Genomic DNA, 26,742 nt, shown 5'->3' on the forward strand with positions numbered 1-26,742 from the left:
GCTAAAGTTTACCACCACCATCTCTGATCATATTTCAGGACTTTAATTCTAGCAAGTCATAGAGTAGCAATGATCAATCAAGGTAACAGTGCTCTTTTGCATTGTCCTTGAAACAAAAATAAATTTCATTGGGATGACATTTTACATCAAAAATAAAAACCTTATTTAGTCTTTGTGTTCTACTAATAAAATCAACCACTGAGAAATTTCACAGAGCTACCCTTAGCAGAATCAAAATGGATTTCAATTCTGCAACACAGTAAATAGTTATTACAGAATTTACTGTTGAGTTTTCTTTTTTTTTCTGAGACAAAGGAATTCTTCTTGGGGTACTTAAATTATTAAATCAGGACAAAATGGAATGTCTGTGATTTTGTAAGTTTTCAAACTTAGCAAACAATAAAAAAAAAACATGCATTTTGCTTTGATGTCTTTGTTTCATTTGGCAACTTGCCTCTGCATAATTTAAATGCTATGGTTGCATATATACAGAGTAATTTTCTTAATTGATCACTCATGTTTCCCTAGCCATATGCCTGTCATTTGGGTGTGTGCATTTTCACTGTTCCTAGTTGGCAGCTCAGCACTTTTAATTATGCCAGTGAACCATGTAAAACATTGTAAGCCATGAAGAGTATACAAAGAGAAGCAAGTTTTATAAAACTGAGGGATTAGAAATCATGTTGTATGTATGAGGACAGCTTAATCTCCTCCATTGGTCCGGTTCTACCAGCAAAATGTCATCATCAGAAACTAGAATCAATGGTTGAATTTTCCCAAACCTCCTATCAGTTTCAGGTTTGTAAATGACCAGGCATACGATCTTACATGAAATAGCTCCATCGTCACAAGTAGATATGGCCCAAGATGAAGAATAAAATAACATAAATAAGACAGAAATAACACTCTAAAACAACATTACAACAGTATGTGCTTGTAACATTACTGCAGTCATTTTTACTTTTTATATCTCCAAGAAGAGGAAGATAGGATAAAATAAGACACACTTCTGATACTACGGCAGCAATTCCTGCTTTTCATATCATCAAAGTAAGTGCATAGGATATATTTAATGCCTTCAACCTTTGTACATGACATTGTTTTAACAGCAAAATAAATATCGTCATATGATTTGATGACAGTCATTGTCCCCTCCAAAAAATTATACTAGTTACCAACCTACCAGCACACATTTACATTTTTTTTATTTCTATTGCATTTCAGAACCTTAACTCATATTTTATTATTCCCTTGGCCCAGGAATAGAGAGAGGAAATAAAATGAAATTCAAGTTGGTTTCACAGACAATAAACATATATTATGAATCTGAAAAACACTGTTGGAAGCAGCCAATGTTCAATGACTATATATTTTAGAAGACTTTCCTCTAAGGTATTTTATGATGAAAGCCATAGTCTACAATCAGTGCCTTTAGTTTGAGAATTCTGCTTGGATTCATGAAATAGCCACTTTTTTTTTTAAAAAAAAAGCAAGCTTATAGCTCTAGAATCACACAATTTAGGTTCCTGACATAACTTTCAGCAGGAAAATCAGTTAAATGCCATGAATCTTTTATAAATAAGAAACAGAAAATGGAGGTCTTAATGAATTACTAAACCAATTTCTGGCAGTACAGATTTTTTTTTTAAGTTTTTATATGTATTCCAATTTAATACTGATTTGTCTTTCTAAGTCTTTAAACAAACATTTAATAGCTTTGTTTAAGGGTCAAAAGGATGGATCATCAAGTACCGGCACCTGCTGCAAGGACTGGTAACTTAGGGTCAGTCTCTGAGACCCATATGGTAGGAGAGACAGAACCCCTGCAAGTTGTTCCTGACTTTCACAAGCACGTGATGGCATGAACATGTATATTACACACACACACACACAAATGTATCAACATATTTATTCAACTTAAATTGGGACACAATAACCCCTGATGTTCAATATCCACTCAATTTCCAATAAGGCTTTCTCCTATATGAGTTACTAAAGATTCAGTCTCTTCAAGCATCAGCCATACTACCTCATTAGAGATGCTCACATCAACTGAAGAATTATCACATTAATATTTTAGGCTTGTGTTACTTGCGTATATATAAAACTGTAGCCTGAAGGGTGAGTGCTAAAATCAAATGTGTATACATCATGTGTAGGATCAATACTTCAGGTTTACCTACTTGGTATGCAAACAACACATACAGCTAAATATATATATTAACCACATTAAAAGCAACATATGAGGGTTGTCTAATTTATAAATTCATAAATTTATCAGTACATGCAAGGGCATGAATACTAACTGTATTTTGCACCAACTTCAAACACTGACAGCCTAATCTTTCTCAATCTCTTTCTCTCTCTTTCTTCTCCCTTTTTTCCTGTTCCTCTTAGAAATCTCCCTAGATCTCATGATTGTTTGCTGAGATTAAGGGATAAGTTATCAGGATAATGATACAGAATGATTGCTGCCCTTATCTTTCAGCCCATCTTGTTATATTTGATGGGTGTGCAACTGGGCAACTCTAATGCACTGTATAGCTTGTGCACTATATTTGCAGCAACAGCCTAGATGAGCTATTAAAAGGACAGAACATCTGTAGCAGTGGTTCTCAACCTTCCTCGCAGATACTGTGGTACTTTAAAACAGTTCCTCATGCTGTGGTGCCCAGCCACCATAAAATTGTTTTTGTTGCAACTTCATAACTATAATTTCACAATTGTTATGAATCTGTAATTATCTGTGTTTTCTTATGGTTTTAAGCAATCTGTAGGAGAGGGTTGTTTGACAATCAAAGGGGTTGTTACCAGCAGGTTGAGAAGTGCTGATCTTTAGTGTTGCTAATAATGAGTAAGTGAGCACCATGCCTTCACAGCCACCTAAGACACAGGTACTGTGGCTGACTTCTATCCTGAAGAAACATTCATGTAAACACGGGAGTGGTAAGTGAGTGAGCAGGTTGGTTTTATTTAGTTAGATTAGGTCAACTTGACCTGAATAATGACTAATTATATCCATTTTATGCAAATATATTTACTTGGAAAGGTCATATGTCATTGGTTTTCAGTAGGTTCAAAAGATAATGAAAATTTTAGACTCCTGGACCATTAACCTATTAGTCCAACATTTTTATATTTTTGAATCTTCTGTTTTGTATATAAAAATATCTTTGAAGAACACAATCAATTTGGTTTCAACATGTACAGAACCAGACATTTCTGGAATACACTGTGAGATGTACATTTTCACTTACCTTTTCTGCTGACTGTGCAGTGCCAAAAAATATGGGGATGAAGGCAAGCCATACAATACACGTCGTGTACATAGTGAATCCAATGGGCTTGGCTTCATTAAAATTCTCTGGGACACCCCGAGTCTTGATGGCATACACAGTACATGTGACCATGAGAAGAATGCTATATCCCAAGGAGCAAATGATTTGAAGGTCTGTGATGTCACATTTGAGAACTCCCCTGGCTTGCTCTGGGTTCATTGTCTTATGCTCATCGTAGTCTATGATGATGTTGGGTGGGTCAACCCCAAACCAAATGAAGACACCTAGAAGCTGCACTGATATTAAACTGGAAGTGATTGCTAGTTGTGATGTCGGGCTTATGAGTCTGGGAGCTGTCACCGATTTCTTGCCCTGCTCAAATATGCGATAAATCCGATTGGTTTTTGTTAAAAGGGCTGCATAACTAATGCACATGCCCAAGCCCAAGAAGACACGTCGGAAAGAACATACTGCCACATCTGGTTTGGCAATCATTAGGAAGGTGATGATGTAGCAGAGAAAGATGCCAGTCAATAACACGTAGCTGAGTTCTCGTCCAGAAGCCCTGACAATGGGCGTGTCATTGTATCGGATAAAAGTGGCCATGACAAAGATGGTGGCAATGATCCCCAACATTGCCAGAAAGACAGGAATGACAGCCCAGGGAGAGTGCCATTCCAGTTTGATGATGGGGATGTTCTGACAGCCAGTTCGATTTTCATTGGGCCTCTGGTCATAGGGACAATGCTGACATGTCATCTCATCAAACTGATACTGGTATCCATCACAGGGCTCACAGGTCCAGCAGCAAGGGGTTCCCTTCTGTGTCTTCTTCCTCTGTCCAGGCTTGCAGGGCAATGTGCACACAGAGGGCGGGATCTCCCGGACTCCTTTGCCCCATTGCATGTCCTCTATCTGTATGTAGCATAAGAAATGAGAGAAAGCAGGCAGGTCATTCAAAAGATAAGAAACACACACACACACATTAATGACAAACAGTACCAGTGTTATTGAAGCTATCAGCAGGACAGGGAATTCTCTAGGGTAGCTAAACAGAAATACATGGACATGCGCTCAACCGCCTCCCCCAGAAGGGTAAGCACAGAAGTCTGAAGATAGGGAATAGGGGCACACAAAACCAACAGTAATATGGAAAACCACTTATCTTTCAAAATAGGTGTTTGTACACACACACACATACACACAGAGGCTTAAAATAATTTTAGATAATACTGCAGTGCTGACCACTCCCTCCCCTCCCCCCAGGATTTCACAGAATCTGTCAAAGTCCCTCAGATAATGGCCTGGTCATTGAGAACTGCTGGAACAGACTGATCCACCTGGTTTCTTCTCAGAGAAAAACAAGAGTCCTTGTTATTCTAGGCTGTATAGACCACATCACAGCATGTAAGAAGTACTGGGTAAGGAAATTGAAGGACTGTGTGGTCTGGAAACATTTAAAGGTTTGCCAACCATCTCTCTAAAGACAAAACTGAAGCCGAATCTGTGGGACACACAGAGAGCAGACTCTCTGCTTCCTGTGTTGAAATATTGGCTTTCTGGGGAAGTCAACACAGTCAGTGGTGTTCTGGGAAACAACGTCATTCCACGGTAAGGAGAACTTTGTTACTGAGCTAAATGCCACTGGCACTACCACGTTACCTCATGGGCAGCATCCCAATTACTTTCTTTCTTGCTATGGCTTCCTCGTGTCTCTTTTCTACCCTGTAGGACTGTAATTTACACACAGAAGCTGAGGATGCTCACATGATTCAGGCCTGACCAAACAGTGCAATATAGTTGTTCTCTAGCTTGAACATGGATAAGGGTCACTTGGAGGGAATTTTATGGGACTTGCTGAAATCTATTCCCAGATTTTTTTCATTCATAGAGTCTAAAACGGGCTGGACAAGATCCCAGGTGATACTACTTAGGCCTGTTTAGGGACCACTCCTGTCAACTAGTATCACATTTCAAACTCCAAGCCATGAGATCCCCATGTCCCTATGAGATAATTTAATTTCACGTCATTACCTGCGATTACAGGAAATAAAAATTATTGTCTTTGTTGGACAGTGCTTTTGACTGCTGGAATGAGTGTGCTAGAGAAAGAGACCAACAGACTGAGAAAGATTAGAATAGAGGGAGCTGTTTGAGCTCTTGGATAGAATGGTGCCTACTGTAGGCATTTTCGTAGACTATGCCATTCACCCCTGGTACACCATCCATGTTATATCAACAGGATTTGTACTTCTGTTGCATGTAACCAGAGCCTGAGTAAGTTATGTACTAACTGCATAATTTGAGTAGAAGTAAGCTTTAAAAGATAAACAGTCAGTTAATCATTTTACAAATAAATCCCATCAAAGAGATACGGCTGATTTTCTCTAATTGAATTTTTCATATTGACCTAATTGGAATTTTAATATAATTGAACCAAAGAGAGATGAGAAAGATACTAGAAACTTCAAAACATTTTAAAATCTATTTTTGAGAGATAAAGGAGGAAGGAAATAAACCTTTATCAGTCACTGGAATTTTGATGCTGTTAAAGTGCAATGCAGTGCAAAGCAGGAAGCTGGCTCCCATCACCGTTTGTATCTGAGCAACATTTACACTCTGAACTAAAAGACCTTGTTTTGGGATATTTGTACACTATGCAAAGATATATTGATGTGATAGTTGTAATAAAAAAGGAATGGCCAATAGTTAGGCAGGAGGTATAGGCAGGACTTCCAGGCAGAAAGAGAACTCTGGGAAGAAGAACGGTGAGATTTGCCAGTGAGAAATGGAGAGGAAGCAGGAGGGGTGGGATGGAAGAAAGGTAACAACAAGTGGAAGGAAGTAGTTTAATATAATGGGTTATATTAAGTTATAAGAGCTAGTAGGACAAGCCTAAGCTAGGGAACATGTTATTATAATTAATAATAAATTATTAATATTGTTATGTGTGAGCTGGAAGCCCAAAGAAAAATCTGACTACAAGACCTAATTCTACAAACAAACATGTGTGGCTTAAGGGGTAAAACATCATAACATTTTAACAGTTGATTTTAAACTTGAACCAGAGCCCCAAGAATGGTCTGAGGACTTCCATGTGAACTCATTTGCCTGAGCACAAAACCCTAGTCAGCACTAATAAATCTAACTAAATGTAAGCCATAATAAGTTCATTTGAAACAATATCTTTTTGAGGCAGTAAGTCATTGGCAGCCATCCCAAAGCCATAAAATTAAGGAAATAAAAATTATAATAAGACACAAAATGATAGGCAATAACATTACAAGTGTCAGATTCTAAGAAGTGGGCCCGTTTAAAAATTTTGCTATTATTAACACAGATACTATCCAGTGTGAAGTTAAAGAAGCCTTGTCGTGGTCACTAGAGAAGATTAATGAGTAAGGCCAATGAACTACATTTGTGATTATCTGACTCCAATATTAGCATGTATCATTAAATCTGACCAAGAGGCATTAGTGTAGGACATGTGTGAACATCAGAACAAATGACCCTTACATACAATGGTTTACACTGATTCTAAACATTGTCACCACACTGTGTTTTCTACTTGGATTAAAATAAAATGCCTAGAAATGCAGGAATTTTGTTTTATTTTTCTCACCGTATCTAAATATACACAAGGGCTGTAACCAAAGGCATTACATTGACTGATTGCTTAATTTGTTTTCAATTTTCATTTAAAGTCAATTTCCAGTCTGTTTAATTATATATATTAAAGCAACAGAGTCACCTCTTGCTCCGAATGAGCAAAAGTCTAAATTTACTCCCTAGGCTACTAAATAACATGATTGAAAATATTATCCTATAATGGTAGCAAGTGCCCTAGTTTTCCAGGAAATGAGAGGCACATGGTTTGGCTGTTATCACTGCCATCTAGACAGATACTGCTGCTGATTTTCTAAGAAAAAAAATCATGACTATAAATGCCCATGAGTAACTATTGCAAAAATACGAAAAAAATCAAGTATGGTGCCATTTTTGTTTGCAAAGTGGCAGTAGGGTGGTGAGCTTCAGTTTTCTCTGAACTGTGTAACAAGACATGTTTCAGTTAGATGGGAAGCCAAATTTTAGGTAGGAAAAGATTGGATAAATGACAGGGATGTACGAAATCTTACTTAGAAAATATGGGCATAAATTTCCCTCCTGGTCCACTAAAAGTTTTGATTCTTTGAGGGCTCATCTGCTCAGCAGCTGGCTCACAAGGAAAAGCTGCTGAGATCTTTATTCTAGGCAAGACAAATGGAACTTCTCCTCTGCTGTCAGTAATGAACACAAGCCGTGGTGCACAGATTATATGCTGACTGGATTAATTGGTAAGGAAAGAACCCATAATGCGGATCTTGAATGGCATGTGCTCACATGATGTTTGGAAATATCATGGTCAATCTGCAACCGTGAAAAGATGAAAGTAAAGAAGGAAGCTCATATACTGAGCATCTACCATCCAATACAAAGGATCTTTGTCATGGCCATGCAGTTTTGCAAAACTCATCTGTTTTAACAGCTCCTAGAACTGTAGAAATTTACTTCCCAGAACCAATGTACATTGTTTTTCTACATTTTTTTCCCTTTTCACCTCCACATTGCACTCAGCAATACCAAGTACTATGGACTACTCTGGATACAGGGCACAGATTCTCCTTGCGTCATCTGAGAAGCCCCCACTCTGCCATTGAACCTTGTCTTTCCTCGGTGTCCCTGCCGCTGTTGCTGTCTGACTGTTTATGGCACTGATAATTTTTCTGATAAATCTTTTAACCAAAAGGACAGTTAAGCTCAGTTTTTTTGAACTCCAGACTTCAGAATTTTCAAAGGCAGTAGGATGGTGAGTTTTATCAGGGCTGGGCAGATGGAAAAGACTATGCTATAGATGGCATAATTAGGTCACCCCAATCCACCCTTGTTTTTGTCTGCAACTTTGAACATGAAATGATAAATATTTTTTTGTGATAAAAAAACTCTTCAAAGACAGTTTACTAACTACAGAGCAACATTCAAAGAAGTAAATGTTTCTGACTTTGGAGTTTGGTATATGCTGACCCTTCGTCAATAATAGGCAAGTCAACAAGGACATCAATGTTTGCACAAATAGCTGGGAACTCCAGAATAAAATGGAAGTGCAAATTCTCACATCATTAAAAATGCTTGTCTGCCTCCTGAGCCTTTTGAGAAAAATGGACAACAAAATACTAGATTTGGAAAAGCAGGCTTTCCCACTACTTCTGATTCACTTGTTCCCGTTGGTTCTGCATTACGTACCTGAAGTACTTGGGAGAAAACTGTTCTACTCTTAGGAAAGAGTAACTCCTTAAAGAATTTGAATTTTAACAGCTAAATGAGGTGCTGCCAAATCACAAACAACAAAATCAAAAAGAGAAAGGATTAAAAAAAATCTTTCTATCCAAAGGAAAATGTTGTCATGCTAAGGACACTCTTTCTGTTGAAATTTTATTTATTTATTTCTAGAGCTCACTCTATCAACCAAGGTGGTTGACATCATAACTGTAAAATTTCTTGCAATATTATTCTGACTTAGAGTTCTAATAGGATGAGCTAATTAACAAAAGGCTTTGTAATTGAAATGCCGTTTGTTCATTAAAATTCATTTGGTCTGACTATTTTATAGGGGAGGGGGCTATCTATAAATAAATGCACAGGAATGTAGAGGTGACTACACAAGGAAAGAGCCAAGTTTACCTTTTGATTAGAACTGGAGAAGGTAAGAGCAACTAAGAGTTCCACAAGACTTTTGTATTAGTTACTTTTTTTGTTGCTATTATACTCTACCATGACTAAGGCAACATACAGAAGGAAGGGTTTATTTGGTCTTATATTCCCAGAGGATTGAGTCCATAATGGCAGGGGTGCATGACAGCAAGCAGTTGACCTGTTGGCTGGCGCAAGAAGCTGACAGCTCACATCCTTAAATACAAGAGTATTTTAAGCCCAAAGTCTTTCCTCAAAGACATTCTTTCTCCAGCAGGGCTGCACTACAAACTACAGACTTCCCACAGACAGTGCAAGAAACTAGGAACCGAGTATTCAAATGCCGAAGACTATGAGTGACATTCCTCATTCAAACCTCCACAGATTCTGAAGTATCTCAATATATTTTAGAACCTGGGCCCTATTTTTAAACAGTTGGCAGCTTAAGGAGACCAGGAGAGAATTTCAAGACTTCTACATTATAATAAAAACACTCATTAATTCAGATTCAACTTCTTCACAACCTGTAATTACAGCAATCATCCTTTCTTAATGTTCTCTAAGAAGCAAGGCTTGTACATTGTATCATCAGGAATTTTCTCTTCACAAGCAATAGATCCTACAAAAAAGGACTCAGAACTTCTCCTCCCTACAAAGTCCTTGCAATACTAACACCAAGACAACTCTAAGCTTAATCACAATACCAACTCTGCTTGTAGACTGAATTCCTTGGAATCACCGCAAGAGCTTAAAAGTTTATGAAGGCTAGAACAGACTTTTACAGTCTCTAAGTGTGTGAGCTCAGGGTTGAGAGGATTTCAGTATGCAGGTAACAAACTGATCTCAGAGCTAAGCCTTATAAAGGGCTACACAACTATAAAGAAACCTATGGTGTTTAATGAGCTTAGGCACTACATCTTGGACCAGTAAGATAGTTCAGCAGGTAAATGTGCTTAGCCTGAGGATCTGAGTTTGATCTCCGGGACCATCATGGTAGAAGGAGAGAACCACCTCCTGAAAGTCGCATATGTACCATGTCACATACGCATGCATGCACACATACATGCACACACATGCCCACAATAATAACAGCAACTATAAGAAAAAATGTTAAATTAAAAATAGATTGACAGTAATTCTTTTAGTCTACCTTTGGCCTTGCTACAATGCCTCTTAGTCACCCGAAATGCTTACCCGGTCATTTAAAAGTGACCGGTAACACATTGGAGTCACAATTCTCCACAGCTGGGAATATTTTGGGACTTGAGCTCCACATCTCCTTTATTTAGGGGACTGGTCTGAGTATTTTCTCTGAAGAGGCTCCGCTAGTCTCTTCCTACCCCACTTCCTGCCTTCCCTCCCATGGTGGCTATGAGGTCTAATCTTTTCAACTTGACCACATCTAAAATTAGCTAAAACTCAAGCAGGTAGGCATGACTGTGAGGGATTCCTTTTGGACCCTTTGTGGTGAGAAGACCCACTCTAAATAAGGGTCACACCTTTTTACCTGATTACCCTCATTCTTGCTGACAGATTCAACTATAATAACTATAAAGCTGCTGCTTAGGCATTAGTAGAAACTCCTTCATTGGGATTCCAATGTTGACTAAAGCCCAGCCTCTCGTAGGATTGTTTGGGATACCAGCAGCAGATGGGACTGCTGAAAATCCAGCCTTGTGAACCAAAGGGCTACTGAATTCTTCACCTGTCTATCATATGAAATAGTCAATGTTAAACTGCTGAAACTACAGTCAGCAAGACACTCTAACAAATTCCATATAAGTGTGTATGTAATACATATATGTACATATAATGCATACATTTGTATATACATATGATCACATATACATAAATATGTATATATAGTTTGTTTCTTTAGAGAATCCCAACTGATATAGTAGCTATATGTCCCTTCCTCTATATATATTTGATTATTTATACTCTTAAAGTTTTGGTTGTGAGCCTAGAATTTAATGGCAGAGCCATCTCCCCAGCTTTATTTACAATCTCAATGAAGTTCCTCCCTGAATGTTAAAGTTCTTTACCTTAAGGCATACGCATGACTTTTACTTATATTGTCCAATGTTTTGTCTAATGATTTCCCTCCTTCCTCAAGGTTTGATCCTGGTCTTCAGACCCTACTTTGTAGTAAGTGTCATTCCATTCCCAAAGGATGTTTTGTGTGATGTATCCACTCCTTCTCTTAAACAGGCTGCTTCAGCTCTTTATTATTACTCTATTTAACATATATATTGAGGATTCACTGTATTACTGGTTTTTGGACCCTGTTTTAGTTACCAGGGACTAATCTAGTACAATAGGTAAAAACAACAACGAAACAAAATAAACATCAACAACAATAGAAACCTTCCTTACTTTTTGACAGTAAAATCAGTTTTTCTCATCCTTACCCTTATAATATTTTGGGCACAAACTGTCTTGTGTTTCCTCCCTGCACATTCCCACTGGCCACTTTTTAATCCCTGCACATGCACAGCAATTCGAATGTTCCCTAATCAGGGCATCCTGCTTTTAATCTCTTCAGGGCCTTTTTGTGGCTCTTAAAACTCCCAGATGGCCATGCATAATTTGTCAGGACACCCATAAAGTGTCTTTGTCTTTGTGACTTTATCTTAGTCTTATCAAGCTTCCAGCCCACGCTGTCTTATATACAGATACACAAAGTCCTATACCTCTTATACTCACAAGGTTACTGTTCGGTGGTCATTAGACCCATCTGATGAGATTTTCCCCTTTATAAACCCTTAAAGATCCTTCATAGCACTTAACAGAAATTATCCTTATTAAAACCTGTCGCTTGATTATCTCTTGGACTAATGTGTAAGTTTCATGAGATTACCACCTCCTTTCACTTTGGAATCTCAGTATCTAGGAGGGATGAGTGGATAAATAACTGCCTTCATCAGCAAGTTTTCTGAAGTCAAACTTAGATGTTTGGAGTAGAGCAGTGGCAACTACAGGCTGAGGAGAGGAGGTGGAGGGTGTGGCACTGTTGATCAGTGACTATAGAGTTCTGATGGACTCTTGTGTACAAAACAGTGATGATAGCTAAAAATGATATATCTGCCAAAAGCTAGGAGAAAATATTATCTTCTATCTAAATATCACCAGGTCTGTCAGAATATTCCATACTGCACCTGTGAAAATGTATTACCTATCTTCTTCATCTTTCTCTGTGATTTCCCACACTCTTTCTTATTTGATCGGCTGTATCCAGATAAACAGACAAGTTACAGCATAAATGGTGAGGTCAGAAGGACATGAGTTCAAGTCCCAGCATGGCTACTCTCAACAAGTTCTTTGTTCTCTTTGATCCTCATTTAAAAAACAAACAAAACACCTTTATGACATTAAAGTGATAAATGTTAAAGAAAAAATAATATAACTTGATTTAAACTTTATACACTATCTCTATCAAAACAGCATTTTATTTCATATATACATACATTTCCCACATTTTCATGTACCAGTCAGAAAAGATGGGAATAAAAAACTACTTCCATAAGATAGCAAAAGATCCACAATTGCTTTTGCAAGACCCATCTGTTTTCTCTGCATCCAGTGTCACTCTATCTATAGAGTGAACATTTGCAGTTGAAATGCCCTTGACATTTTCTTGTAGAAAGAACAGGAATTAAATGTGGAGCACCCAATTGCTAGGTAGAGGAGAGGTGAACACAATTAGCACAGTGTAGAGTCGGAAGAACATGAGCCATGTGCAAACCACAGCCAAGGACAGAACTCACTTTCAGGGAGAGCTGACTCCCTCCTCACTACCCTTTCTCCACTGGCAAATTTAGCTATGGCTCAAAATAGAAAGAGTGTGGGCTGGGAAATAACTCTCTAAGTCCAAACATTGGCCCCTTCACCTCCAGACAATCTGGTCAAAGACTACATGGAGTTTGAGTTTCCTGAGCTTAAATGTTTTGATAATTAAGTAATATGACATGTATATGAAAACAGCATGGCATCCAAGAAGCAGTAATTCCTTAGCGATAAATTTATATAAGAATATCTTGTGGTGATTAGATCATTCTATGTAATCTACGTTAATAATTCCATTCTCTTTCTTTACATCCATTTCTTACAGTCAAATGGCACCAGCTTTACAGGTAAAAGCAGCTTCCTACTGTACATGTCTAAACACTTAGTAACTCTCTTGCTTTCTCTAGATACCTTCCAACATGATTTTCTGGACCCAGAGAACCTTATAACACACAAGATGAGAAGGATGCATTCAAATCTTAGCATAGTGACCAAGGGGAATGATTTCTGCTCTCTGAACATCACAATTTGAAACTCTGAAATGGAGACTGCAAGGTTATCTCCTAGGCTTATCAAGAAAATGAATGAAGGGAGCACACTATCTTATACCCAGTGACTGAGTCTCATTGTTTAAAATTATTAAAGATAATGGATGTCATCGTGCCTCCCCTTCACACCTTCTTACCCTTCACAGCAACTGTTGAAACACAGTTCCTGACATTGTCCATCAGCCCTTTCCTTTTGTGTACTCTCTGACACTGGTCTGTGAAACTCACTACTGTTTCATGCCCCTTAACTTCTGTCTCTGATCTTTAGGCTTGCTTTTTGCTTTTTTTTATTCGTTATCATTTATTGCCACAGCAATGGTTATCTAATACAAGTTCTCTGGATATTTATGTCTTGCTCTGTCTCCTTCTACTGAAATGTGAACTGGTGAGAACTAAGACTGTGTTTGTACTGTAATATTGATCCTGTGCCCAGGAACAGCAGCAGAAAAAGGTAAGCGTGGAGTCTAGTCTTTCCAGTTAAAATCTTACATGGGTTTCAAGCTGTCCACCAGAGACACTGTGGGATTACCTCTCTATAGATTCATAGTATTCAAGTCCCCTTACCCCAAGCCAGCTGCTTGCCTTTCATACCATCCTCCACACCACGGTGGGAGTGGAGGCTTCTTTTTGACAAAAAGTGTTTCCCCTAGTTCCTCTGTAACTACACTAAAGGTCCAAGAATTTCCTTGATGCTGCCAGGTCAGAAATGGCTTCTTCCCTCAGGTGAAATCTCTAGTCATTTTATCTATGCCGTTACTCTGTCTTCTACTACTTATACCTTTAAAAATACCACCATTATCTATTTCTTTCTAATCCTCTACACAAGGTAAAATGTGATATGAAACCTAGGGAAGATTCTATCTCAGGAAAGAATTATCAGGATTAATATAGAAAGACATAAATCCTTAGGAGAAAAAAATACCTTTTTATGCCCTTGAATATTTTTTCTTGTGTTAAGTCTTCTGAATCTGACCTGCTTTAAATATGACAAACTATGCAAGCAAGAACAATAGAAGTCAGTCCTCATATCTCCAACACTAAATCTTTTCTAACCAGCTCAAGCATTTGCTTTATGTTTTCATACTGAAGACAACTTGCAAATTGCTTTTCACACACTCAACTGGGATGAGCAGATTCTCTGCCAGGTTAGGGGAGAAGAATGTCAATCAGTAAGAGTCTCCCATCAGAGACAAGGCCTTCTGTTTTGTGTTTTCAGTTTGTTTCCTTCTCCTTCCTAGGTTTCTAAGCTTCTGAACTTCTAGGTTCCCTCTTCTGAAGTTAGAGGATAACCAGCATAGGATCGACACTGTTTTCTAGGGACTATTTAAGATAATTCGATAGCACTGTGATGAATACTAGTTCTCAGCAAAATCTCAGGAATATAGAATAAAGAACCACTCCAAAAGGTTGAGGAGATGGTTCAGCCAGTTAAGTGCTTGAAAGCATGAGGACTTTCATTCAATGCCTGTGAACACACATAAAACTGGGCATGAAAGCTGCAACTTCGGCACTAGGAAGGCAGAGGTGAGCAGGTCCCTAGAGCTTTCTGGCAAGTTAGGCTAGTCAAAACTGTGGTCACTCTAAGTGAAGTCTAATCTCATCAAGTGTCCTTATCTCAAAAGGTAAGGTGAAAAGCAACATAGGAGGACACTTGACGTTGACCTCTGTATCATGTGCACTTCCATGGACATATGCAAACAGACACACGTGTACCACCACCACAACCACCACCTCCCCCACCCCCATACAGATATGTCAAAGGAATTTTGGTGCATGTTAGTTTATTAAAAACTTAGAGATAGTTTAGATTACGGCGGGGCCATTCTTCCTTCATTCCCTCCAATGCTTTCATATTCATTTTGGACAGAAGAAACCATTGCTTTCCCACCTGTCACAGATCGTCTCAACATCCTGTGGCCCTTTCCTCCCCTCCAGTGACATTGCAATAGCAGTACATGGCTCACCTAAGGCCATGACTGAATCACTTCAGATCTGCAGAGTTTGTACACAGAGGTGTTGTCACCTGGGACTAGCTGCACCATTATTATTGGGAAGTCAGTGAATGGCCGTGAGGCTAATTTCCTCGCCAGCAAGATGGAGTAAACGTAACTGTAAGTATGAGAGTACTTTAAAGGAGCAGTAATTGATTAAGGTGAGGAATTTATCTGTGTCTTCCCTATCATTCCATTCTAATAGAATAAGCTATGGTTCATCATTTCAGCTTATTTTGCTTGTTACTCCCATACCTATATTTGCAGATCACATGAACTGCCTCCCCTCTCCCACTCAGATTAGCTAGACTGATGTGCCCTCCCATGAAACTACACCAAAAGAAGTGCCTTATAGGAAGAATAATACTCCCCCACAAAGAGACCATATGTAAGACAATATTATTTCTGAAGTATATGCAACCCAGTAATGAATAGGAAAATGAGCTCTCTAATTGGGTATCTCAGAGAACAGTTTAAATAGCTAGAACTTCAGGCCCAGTACCAAATGCCAGAGGATACAGAAATGATATATTTGGGTGAGAGGTGCTTAGGAATCTTTCCTGTCAGTTAAGCAAGAAGTTATGCACTGTGCCTAGGTCTTGTCCCAGACTGTGTGAAGTTTTTCAGAATGCCATTAAGGTGTACGCAATTGAGCTGTCGATGCCCATTTCTACCTGTGTATAGAACCTGGGAATACTTTGGAAAGGGCACTGTCTATCTTAAAAACATGGTACTCCTTCAAGCTAAGGGAAGAGTAACCTTTAAATTACTTACATGTACATTCAGATATTGTGACAAGTTTGGAAAATGAAAAACAAGGTGTTTTTTGACTCAGATTATTAGTCTAGGTTTGCTGGAAAATAAAATAAACACAAATGCATATCTCTTATAAAAATTACTTTAGCATGCAGGAACATTCATATAAGGATACAAGAGGTCTGTGATGCCCTGGAAGGATCTTCCATGTTATAACTTTGGAGTAACATGAGTGGTCTTACATCATTTTTCTACTATTATCTTTCATTTCTTCTGTCTTATAATTCATAGTACTTTCAAGATGCATTTCCTTCTTGCTCTACTATTTGAAACAATGAGAATACACATCTGAGGAACATGCTTCCTAATAAGAGCTTCATGTATTAGTAGAAATTTACATACATGTCTCACTGAGCTTAAAGCCACTTAACATATGTGTGGGGTCTGCAGAAATGACTCAGAAGTTAAGAGCAAGGATGCTCTTGCAGAGATTCTAATTTCAGTTCCCAGTACCTGCATCAGTCAGCTCACAGTCTTCTGGATGTAACTCCAGGGGATTCAGTGCCCTCTTACAGATGCCAGGAACACCTGAATTTACAGGTACGTATACCTGTACAAACACACACACACACACACACACACACACACACACACTCATAATTAAAAATAATGCCTCTACTGTTAGAGTCTCCTTTTCTACAATAGTGGGACATTATCTGTGAGAATGATATCAATCCCTTTGCAAGGTAAGATCAGAAAAGACACCAATAAACAGCCCAAAGAAGAAAGAAAAGACATAGGCGTTGGGCTTAGGGACAGAGATGAAAAGAATAGAGAATATGAAGTTTTGGTGAGAAATATGAAGCAGGGAGGGTAGACAGGATGGAAGGAAAAAAGAGGGGATGGAAGGAGAGAGAAACGGATTTAAGTGTTGAAGACCTGGGTGCAAGTATGCAACAGATAAAGTGAAGCAATGTATTCATTATTTACTCTATGAATATAACTATCATCAGCCACTGAATGTGACACATAATATTCAATCCAATACAGCTGGTGAACAAGTCATACATAAAGCCTAAACTATAGGAACATAGATAAGGTCAGTTAGCCAAGGAACAGCAGTACAGAGGTTCCCACCATTATCTTCAGGGAATACCTATAACTGCAGACATCACTAACCCTATATTCACATATATTTTGTTTACTTTCTTACACACATTAAGGTGATGATTCATTTTAACCATCATAATAAAGTATTCCCTAAATCAGTTCAGCCTGTGGTCATGCCCGTGGGGAGGATCCTCTCGATTACACTAATTAGATAGGAAGACTTTCCCACCATGAGTGGCATCATTCCCTAAGTAGGCAACCCTGACATTTGTAAGCCAGAAATGGTGGTACACACCTTTGGTTCTGTAACTCGTAAAAGGGAGAGGAAGGCAGATCTCTGTGAGTTCAGGACCAGCATTGTTTACAAAGTGAGACTGTGTCTCAAATTTTAAAATTATCTAAAATATAACTAATAGTAATTGTAAAATTATAACATACTCTAATACAAGTTGAACTAGTATAAACTCCCTATTCTCAACGGTTCAAAACAAGTATTATGTTTTTATATTTCCTTTTCCTTTTTGCTTTCTTTTTTCTTCCTCTTGAGACAAGCTCTTTTGTTGTCTAAGATGGTCTCAAACTTGTTATGTAGTTGAAAATAAACTAAAACTTCTGACCCTTCCATTTTCAATTCCTAGTATGGTAGTCTATATTAGCAATTTTTATATAGTAATTATAGTAAATTCTTAGTGAGGTTGTTATCAGAGACGTTAAGCCAGATAAAGCAAACTACAGATAAAATGGGTATTGCCATATAGCATTTTAATAAAATAGGAATTGTAGCAAGGGTTAATTACGAAAGAAATGATGATAAAATAGATTGCTTTATGTAGAAGACAAGAGAGGAAGAAAATATAATTTGTGAACTGTGATATGAAAGTTACTGACATAGCATGTGAAATGATAGGACCTCTGCAAAGGCCACAAGGCCTGCAAGGCTTAGCATGTTAGAGTGGTACTTCTTAGACCACAGTGTTTGAAGTAATCCCTCTTGGACTAGTGTTTCCACAATGTTCCTCACCTGGCCTCTGTTTCACAATGACTCATAACTCATAACTCTGGAATCAAGGGTCACACAGACAGTAGGGAACAATTCGAGGGCTCACTGTTCAACAAATCTTCTAAAATGGTGAACTTGCTGGGCGATGGTGTAGTAGGGAGACCATTGGCATGTTCCTGGCTGTTCAGCCCCGAAATAATCATACAGAAACTGTATTAATAAAATCACTACTTGGCCCATTAGTTCTAGCTTCTTATTGGCTAGTCCTTACATAATAATTTAACTCACCTCCATTAATCTGTGTATCTCCACATGACTGTGGCTTACCAGGAAATGTCTTGGCATCTGTCTCTGGTGGCTACATGGCTTCTCTCTGGCTCAACCCTTCTTTTTCCCAGCATTTGGCCTAGCTTTCCTTGCCATCCTAAGTTCTGCCTTGCTATAGGTCCAAAGCAATTTCTTTATTAATGAATGGTACAGAGGGAAATCCCAAACACAGTGGTGGCACACGTCTTTAATCCCAGCACTTGGGAGGTAGAGGCAGGTAGATCTCCATGAGTTTGAGGCCATTCTGGTTCACAGAATGAGTTCCTGGATAGCCAAGTCTACACAGGGAAAACCTGTCTCAAAAAAACCCCCCCAAAATTAACAAAATATAATGAATGAATGAATGAATGAATGAGTGAATAAATAAGCTCAATGGGAGACCGTATCTTTAAAAAGATAGACAGCAGGTGCTAAAGGCACTTTACATTGACCTCTGTACAGTGACGTATGTGAAAAGAATGGAAAGATTATCTCTACCAGTGCATGTGTGCACACAAGTGTATAAAACACACAGAATACATGATGTTAAATGATGTGTGGCTCTACTTCAACAAGACAAATGGCTATAAGAGGAGAAGTAGACAAAAGGATGCAGTTGCACAAAGAAAAGGCCATGGGAAGACACAGCAAGAAACTGACCATCTGCAAGCTCCAAAGTGAACCCTGACATAGTTCCCAAATGCCTCTGAATCTTGAATATTTGTCCTCCAGAGCCCCAAATCAGTAAACTTCTGCTGTGTGTCAACCAGTTGTTCGCAGGCTTCTGTGACAATGCTTGCAAATATAGACACTGAGTTATACAGATCTTGTTTAACAATGGACTCCTTCATGTTCACTCAGCTTGGCAGAGGAGGGGAGGGAGAATTCTGGACAAAGACTGGTGGCTTATAGTAGTCATTTATTTTAACAATATGAGGGGCATGATGGAAGATTCTGAACTATTCATCCATAGGTCCTGTCTAGAGGGCTTCTGGCCATCAGAATTTGCAATACTTTCCATATGATTTGCATGTGCACACAGAGATTAAAAATGTTGAGCTGCATTATATATCTTTTTAAAGGTGCACATGTGTATTATGCACAGTATGAGTGTGTAAAGTGTATACGTGCTTATGTGTGTGTGCAAACATGAAGGCCATAGGTAGATGTTGGAAGTCTTTCTCTACCTCCACTCACCTTATTTTTTGAGGCAGGGTATTTCATTGAACCTAGAGTTCAATGTTTATGTTATAGTAGTTGGCCAGATGCACCTAGGGATCCACCTGTCTACTCCTCCCACCAGTGTTGGGGCTACAGGTATATTTCACCGTGTCTGGCTTATACATGGTGACTCGTGTCTTTATGATTACACCACAGGTACTTAATCTACTGAGTGACCTCTCAGGCCCTGTTACATTTTTTTAAACAAGGCTTCCAAAGGTGTTACAGACAGCTACAGTAAATAATATATGTATAAATAAATGTAGAAAATATAACTTGGTTTGTATCCTTTCCCAGACACAGCAGATAATAAACAGGAAGTAATGTTTTCCTCCACTTCAATCCTCTAATGTTCACACTTGAATATACCTGCTTTTCCTTGCATGAGAAGCCAAGCAGCTGTACAAGGGATAACACATCCTGCATATGCCCTTAGTACCAGGCTCTTGGTAAATGCCTATTTAAATGAAAAAAGTAAATGCTAATACATATGCATTACTGAAAGGCACGCTCCAATCTTCCTTGCCAACCTGCACATTTCTATAATAAGCCATTTGTTCAGAGCTCAATTATTTTGTTATATTTGATTAAACAAAATCAGCATTGCAGAAATTCTATTGGGGTAAATTGACATCTTTTCTCAAGAAAATCAACCCCTTTACTGGGCATGCTTTTAATAGTGAGTTTTCTCAGTATCAATGACCATATTTGAGCATGATTTTTGGGAACTGCTTTTAAGATTGACAGCAACCTTCCAGACTGCTTTTACAAAACAGTTGCCATGTCAACAGTTCAAAAATTACTCAGCCTAAGAGATGGCTCTGTGATATTCATAAGACTTGGCAGGTAGGAATTAACTATTAAAGCCTTGTAATTAGTTCCTTAATCCAGAGCTTGGAAGTGATAATAGTTTAATGCCATGGCTATGTCAATAACATTTAGGCATTATGATTCATTCAAAAAGTGGACTTGCTAATTCTATTACCGAGTCCATGAAAACAGGATGAAATGAGTGTGGATGTAGGTCAGATAAATAAACTTCCTGATTATCATAATGGGGCATGGTTTATCTAACGAAGATATTGTTAACACCCCTTCTAGTATTACCATAATCACTATGGAAGTTTGAATGAGAAATGTTCCCATGATACATGTTACATAGTTACTGGAGAACAGTTGGTTTCCTGTCGGTGGCACTGTTTGAGCTGGTTGGGAACTTTTTAAGAGGTTCAGCTTTGACAGAGGAAATACATCATGGGTTGGGGCAGGTTCTAAGGGGTAATATGCTAGCACTACCTACTTTCTGATTTCCTCCTCCTCTTTTACCATTCTCCCTGTGTGGATTAAATGTGATTAGCCACCTTCCTTTTCGGTCACCATGCCACTCCTTCCTGCCTTGAGGGATTCTCCTGCTGGAAGCATAATTAAAAATAAACGCTTTAGAAGCTACCGTTGGCTGTGTCATTTTGTCACAGCAGAAAAACGACAGTATAGTCACTATCGCTTTCACCGTCACCACTGTGTTTTCTTCACCTTCATCATCATCATCACTATCATCTTCATTTTGCTCTCCCCACCCCAATTCTGGCCTACACATGTGTCCTGCAGGTTTTTCCTATAGCATAAAGCCCTGTAATAGGTCTAGAGGCTCTTCTTTCATGCTCTTTCTTTTAAGGTGTGTGTGTGCGTGTGTGTGTGTGTGTGTGTGTGTGTGTGTGTGTGTGTGTAGAGTGTAGTATATAATCTTGGGTGTATTTGTTTGTACACATGTGTATATGTGCATGTGGGCACCAGAGGTTGATTTTCTGTATTTTCTATCCCTCTCCATCTAGTTTTGTTTTTGAGATAGGATCTCTTCCTGAACGAGAAACTCACCAAGTAACTTGACTTAACGGCCACTGAAATACAGGTTTGTTTTTTTTTCTATAGTCACCTCCCCAAGCACTGGGATTACAAGTATTTGGCATCATGTTTAGCTTTGTTATATCCATTCTGGGCTCAGAACTTAGGTCTTCATGCTCGTCTGATTAGGTACACTCCTTAATTTCCTTCAACACTGGCCAATATCCATGTCTTTCCATCCCTCCAATGGATTGTTTATTCTCTAACTTTACCCTAGCTCTCTCAGTTCCAGGGCCACTTCTGCAAGGAGGACAGTCTTCACTTCCTATTTGTGATAATTTCCTTATATGGGCATTCACTACTTATTATTTATCGTGGGTGTCATCTGTATTTGCTTCCACTGCCTCATGATAAACTCAATAAGGTCAGAGATGATGGTTTTTTATTGGTTGAGTCTTTACCTTACAGAGAGATGCCTGACATAAGACAGATGGCCAATAAGCATGCATTAGATAAACCCCAATATGATGACTACTTATAATCAGAGGTAGCAGGAAGTCAGAGCTTACCCTGGCCGACACTTTACCATGCACGTTGCCTTCAGCAATAAGGACAATGAATGTTTGAGTGTTAAATGCTTCTTGTGCCTCTGATAGAGGAAGATAGAAATAAAGTAAATAGTCTGAATGTTTATATCTCTCTGTGAACAGAAGTTCCTAGGAGCTGCACCTTCTGCTCCACCTTCTATAAGGCTGAGTAGCTGATTAGAACTTCAGTGATTATGGATATTGTGGAATGTTGCCAATCCAGAGACAAATTATCTTTGGCCATTCTTAGTCCATTCAAGCACCACCTATTCCCTTCTCCTGTACCTGGAATGACATTTTTGTGACAATTAAATTCTTTGTGGCATACAACCAGACATCTAACTCCTTATCCAAAGCCTCAGAATACTAATGGACAGCATCTGAGGCTTTTAGCAGAGATTGACCAGCTTTACCTTAGTCTGGCTTCCTAATGTTTCCACGAATATATCTGAAAAGTGGCTTCATTTATGAATTTCTTATATTTCAGCAAACTGTACCAATCCAGAGCATGGCTTTCTGGGGAGGTCCTGAATTTAAATGGAGTTTGATAGCAGCTTGCTGCTAACTGCTTAATGGTGACATAGATCTGCTGCATTTCTGGAGCTAAGGCTGTAACATGGTTAGCAGAGGCAAGTGAACATACCTTCATTATGTTATTTGGGTAGCTCCAACAGGCAAGGCCATGGAGTTGGTCCTAGCCATGCCAGCTTAGCATTTACAAAAAGAAGGAGTTCCTGGTCAGAAAATGATTACAGATATGCAATCAAGATAGATTCAGACAAAGATATATCTCTAAATAAGACACAGTATGCTTTAAAATGTATGTAGGCTTGGCAGAGAGAGGGGGGAAATTATAGAAAGTTATAAAAAGAAGTAAATGGTTTTAAGTAATATGAAAGTACAGACAGATATAGATTAAAGGAGTAAAGATAATAAATATTAAAAAGTAATAGAGTAAAAGAAGCTATGTAAAGATGGAAAATACACAGAGAATCTAGATTGTATATATTATTGTATTTTATTTAAAATTTTTGACTGCAGAGAGACATTTGATTCTGAGGGCTGCTAAGCTAAACCAACCTATATAGATTAAAAGTATCTTGGCTTCAAAATTTGAGTCTAAGGATTTGTTTGGAAAAGATGAGAATCTATGGATTTCTTCCAGGCTAATATAGAAAGGGCTCCATGAATCCTAAAAAGACTTTGCACAACAAACAGCAGGAAGCACTTTGGAAAAAATTATACCCCAATTCCCAAAATGATTGTTTATAAATGTTGTTTTCATTTTAAAAGGTTTAGTTATAGATATTTAATGGTCACAGTCAATTTCTTTTTTAAAAAAAATAGGAAGGGGGATATGGTATAGAAATGAATACATTGGTATGGATTTTGGTTTATTGATACAAATTTAAGGTCAGTTTTGTTATATGTATATTTCTACTTTTGTTTAAGATATTAATGTTTATGCAGCTCATTTAAAAATGTAATGTATAAATAAGAAATACAGATTAATAGTCATCTATAATAATCAAATTTTAGCCATGTTAATTAGGTTTTCTAGATATACGGAGATATATTTCAGTTAGATAGATAAACTTCAACACTTCAAAACCTGCAGAAAATGGCATTTTAAAAAGTTTTAAGAACTTAGACTTTTCCCAGCAGTGACACGTGACTGCTCCTGGCAGCACCAGTTACTCCAAGAGGAAGATGGGCATTGAAGAGACTCCTTATGGATTTTTCTTGCCATTTGGGCAAAAACTGCTCTTGCCTGAATTGCTTAATGGTATGCTGTATAAACTGGACATGCAGGACCCATAGGAAAGTGACTGCTGAACTTCCCAAAACATGGGATGTTGCTTCAGGGTTTCTGCTTCACGGAAGAAACTGCCTGACATTCTGTAGGACACAGAAGAAAGAGCCTGACAAACTGCCAATATAAGCTAAATAGTCTTTTAAATTTTCTGCTTCATGGAAAAGTCTGCCAGATACTATGGGCCTGTAGGCTGAAGATAGATGCCCCAATAGTTACAAAAGAAGTTGAGGTGCCTTTCCAGGCAGCTAGATGTCTCTGTCAATGTTACAGTTTAGAGGTTGCTTACAATGTACTTATTGTTTACCTAGGTAACATTATATCTTTCTAGGGTCTTTGAGGAGTTGAAGACAGATAGTTATAGTTTTCCTTACTTACAATAAAAGATAAATTAGATATGACGCTTTACACCCACAAAGAAATATTGTAACTGTAATTCTTACTTGATACCTGTTTTGCTATATGTAATTTTACTATGTTAAAGTTAAAAATATTTCTTTTCATTTAGATAGAAAAGGGGAGATTATGTGGGATTCCCCTCTGTATGCTGTGAATATGTTTTATTACCATTAGTTAATAAAAAAAACTTCTTTTTCCTATGGCAAGGCAGAATATACTCCAGCCAGGCCAGAAGAGATATATAAAGAGAGTAGGCAGAGTCAGAGAAATGCTATGTAATTGCTGAATGAGAAAGACACCAGAAAATCTTGCTGCTAGGCCACAGCTTTGTGGAAATACATAGGTTAATAGAAATGGGTTAATTTAAAATATAGGAGCTAGCTAGAAATATGCTTGAGCTGTTGGCAAAACAGTGTTGTAATTTACATAGTTTTGTGTGATTATTTGGGTCTGTGTGGCTGAGAAACAAATGACCAGTTTCCAATTACAAGCTTTTGTCTTATAGGAATTTAGAAACTTTTGAAATTTCATTGCTTAGTATGATCTTAAGAAGTTCACTAAACTCCTCCACTTTTCAATATGTGACATTATTTGGTGACTCTTAAGTGTCATGGATAGAAGTACAACCTGATAAGGAAAAAAAAAACATGCCCCACAGCTTGACACAAAGGATTTAAAATATCTTTTTACTATAAATGGGATCCAACTGGATTGATTCCTAGTATAGGAGATAATGACATTTCTCTGTCTAGTAGTATTCCATTCTGTACTATAACACTAGCGAAGCATAGCCACAGCCATCAAAAAGTCAAGAGTCTGTTTTAGTTCACAGACTACATGGGTCATGAACTAAGCAAAACTGTACACTAGTGGATATATGAGTATATCAATGCCTGTGACTCTGCTCATGATGGTGAGGCTGTCTATAGTCCCTCTTAATGGGAGAGGGAGGACCACCTGACCCTTACCTGAGGTTTCAGTCTCGTCTCTGTCTCTGTCTCCTTCTCTGTCCTGCTACATATGATCCTGTTCTTGTTGCATATGGTCTAGAGAAGTGGTTCTCAACCTTCCCAGTGCTGCAAGCCTTTAATAAAGTTTTTTTTATGTTGAAGTGATCTCCAACTATAAATTATTTTAATTGCTACTTTATATTTGTAATTTTGCTAATGTTATGACTCATATATTTAATATGCAGAATATCTAATATGAGACTCCTGTGAAAGAATCACTTGACCCCTGAAGGGGTTATGACCCGCAAGTTGAGAACCACTGGTCTAGAGGGTGCTAGGGAATATAGAAGTAGAAAATTGAGTCCAACATTGTGACATTTCGATGGTTCAGGTTTTTGTGGGTCGTCACCCATTCTGTGGATGAGGTCTGTTTGTGGTATAAGCTACTTTTGCATAATTCGTGCTCCTGTAAGTCAATCTTAGCAAACTCGTGAGTTCAAGCTGGACTTGTATGGAACCCTTTCTGTATTCTGTGAGTGTTTTTTATCTCTCTGCTACCAGTGGATCAGATGTTTCCGGGGTTTTGGAATTTTATTCAAATGATTAAAATAAGCAGTCACACAGATTTACAAAGTATCAAGGTAAGTTTATTTAAAACAAAATGAAATTAGAGGTCAAAAAGAGCCAAGAGTTGCAACAGGTCACCTGAGTGACAATACTCAAGGGTCCTAATTATCGTTTGGGGCTTATTTTTATGGGGTTCAAGGGAAGTGGTAATTTGGTTGCTAAGGGACATAAGGTGGATGCTTTTGTTGTAATTGGTAGAATTGTATCATGCACACTTTCGCTCACTATACAAGTCTCCTCCTGTGATGCATTTGCATGCTCGGTTATACATCGACATGTTAAACAAGGAAGTGTTCCTAAAACTTTTCTTAGAGAGACAAAGTTCGCTTTATGGTACGTGCTTTCAAAACCAGTCTTTGCCAGATTACCCACACTCGCCTTAAAACATAGACATAACTGGAGTATAACTAACGAAAATCTGTGTCTGATGTTTGTTAGTGTGGGGAAACTACTTACAAGTTTTAAAGGATGTAAGTATGAAGCCTGGTATTTGTGGGTGTCCCTGGTTGCAAATAGGATGTTGTATGTGCCATTTGGAGAGGGGTGCGTATACACCCCAAACTTGTAAAACAAATTGTTTAGTTCTTCTTTATGCTTTCCTGCCTCAATTCAACTCTGAGAGAATAAATGTTTCTTTACATTTTTTTTCCCACAAAAACCTACACAACAGCAAAGCAAGAGGATTGTAAATTTAAAGCTTTGGTTATATAGTGAAAGTCTGTCTGTCTGTCTGTCTCTCTCTGTGTGTGTGTGTGAGAGAGAGGGGGGAGACAGAGACACAGAGACAGAAAGACAGTCAGA

General features: G+C 38.2%; 1 protein-coding gene across 3 annotated transcripts in view; it reads right to left on the reverse strand.

Moving 5' to 3' along the window:
- Positions 1 to 26,742, reverse strand: part of Grm7 (glutamate metabotropic receptor 7) — an 888,724-nt gene that overhangs the window by 169,685 nt on the left and 692,297 nt on the right. For all 3 annotated transcript variants that reach the window (XM_075983271.1, XM_075983273.1, XM_075983272.1), the window contains exon 8: positions 3,258 to 4,193. In XM_075983271.1, the coding sequence (XP_075839386.1) occupies positions 3,258 to 4,193 (936 nt within the window). The remainder of the gene's footprint in view (positions 1 to 3,257; positions 4,194 to 26,742) is intronic.

Source organism: Microtus pennsylvanicus, chromosome 8, assembly GCF_037038515.1.
Source record: "Microtus pennsylvanicus isolate mMicPen1 chromosome 8, mMicPen1.hap1, whole genome shotgun sequence".
Taxonomy (NCBI): Eukaryota; Metazoa; Chordata; class Mammalia; order Rodentia; family Cricetidae; genus Microtus; species Microtus pennsylvanicus.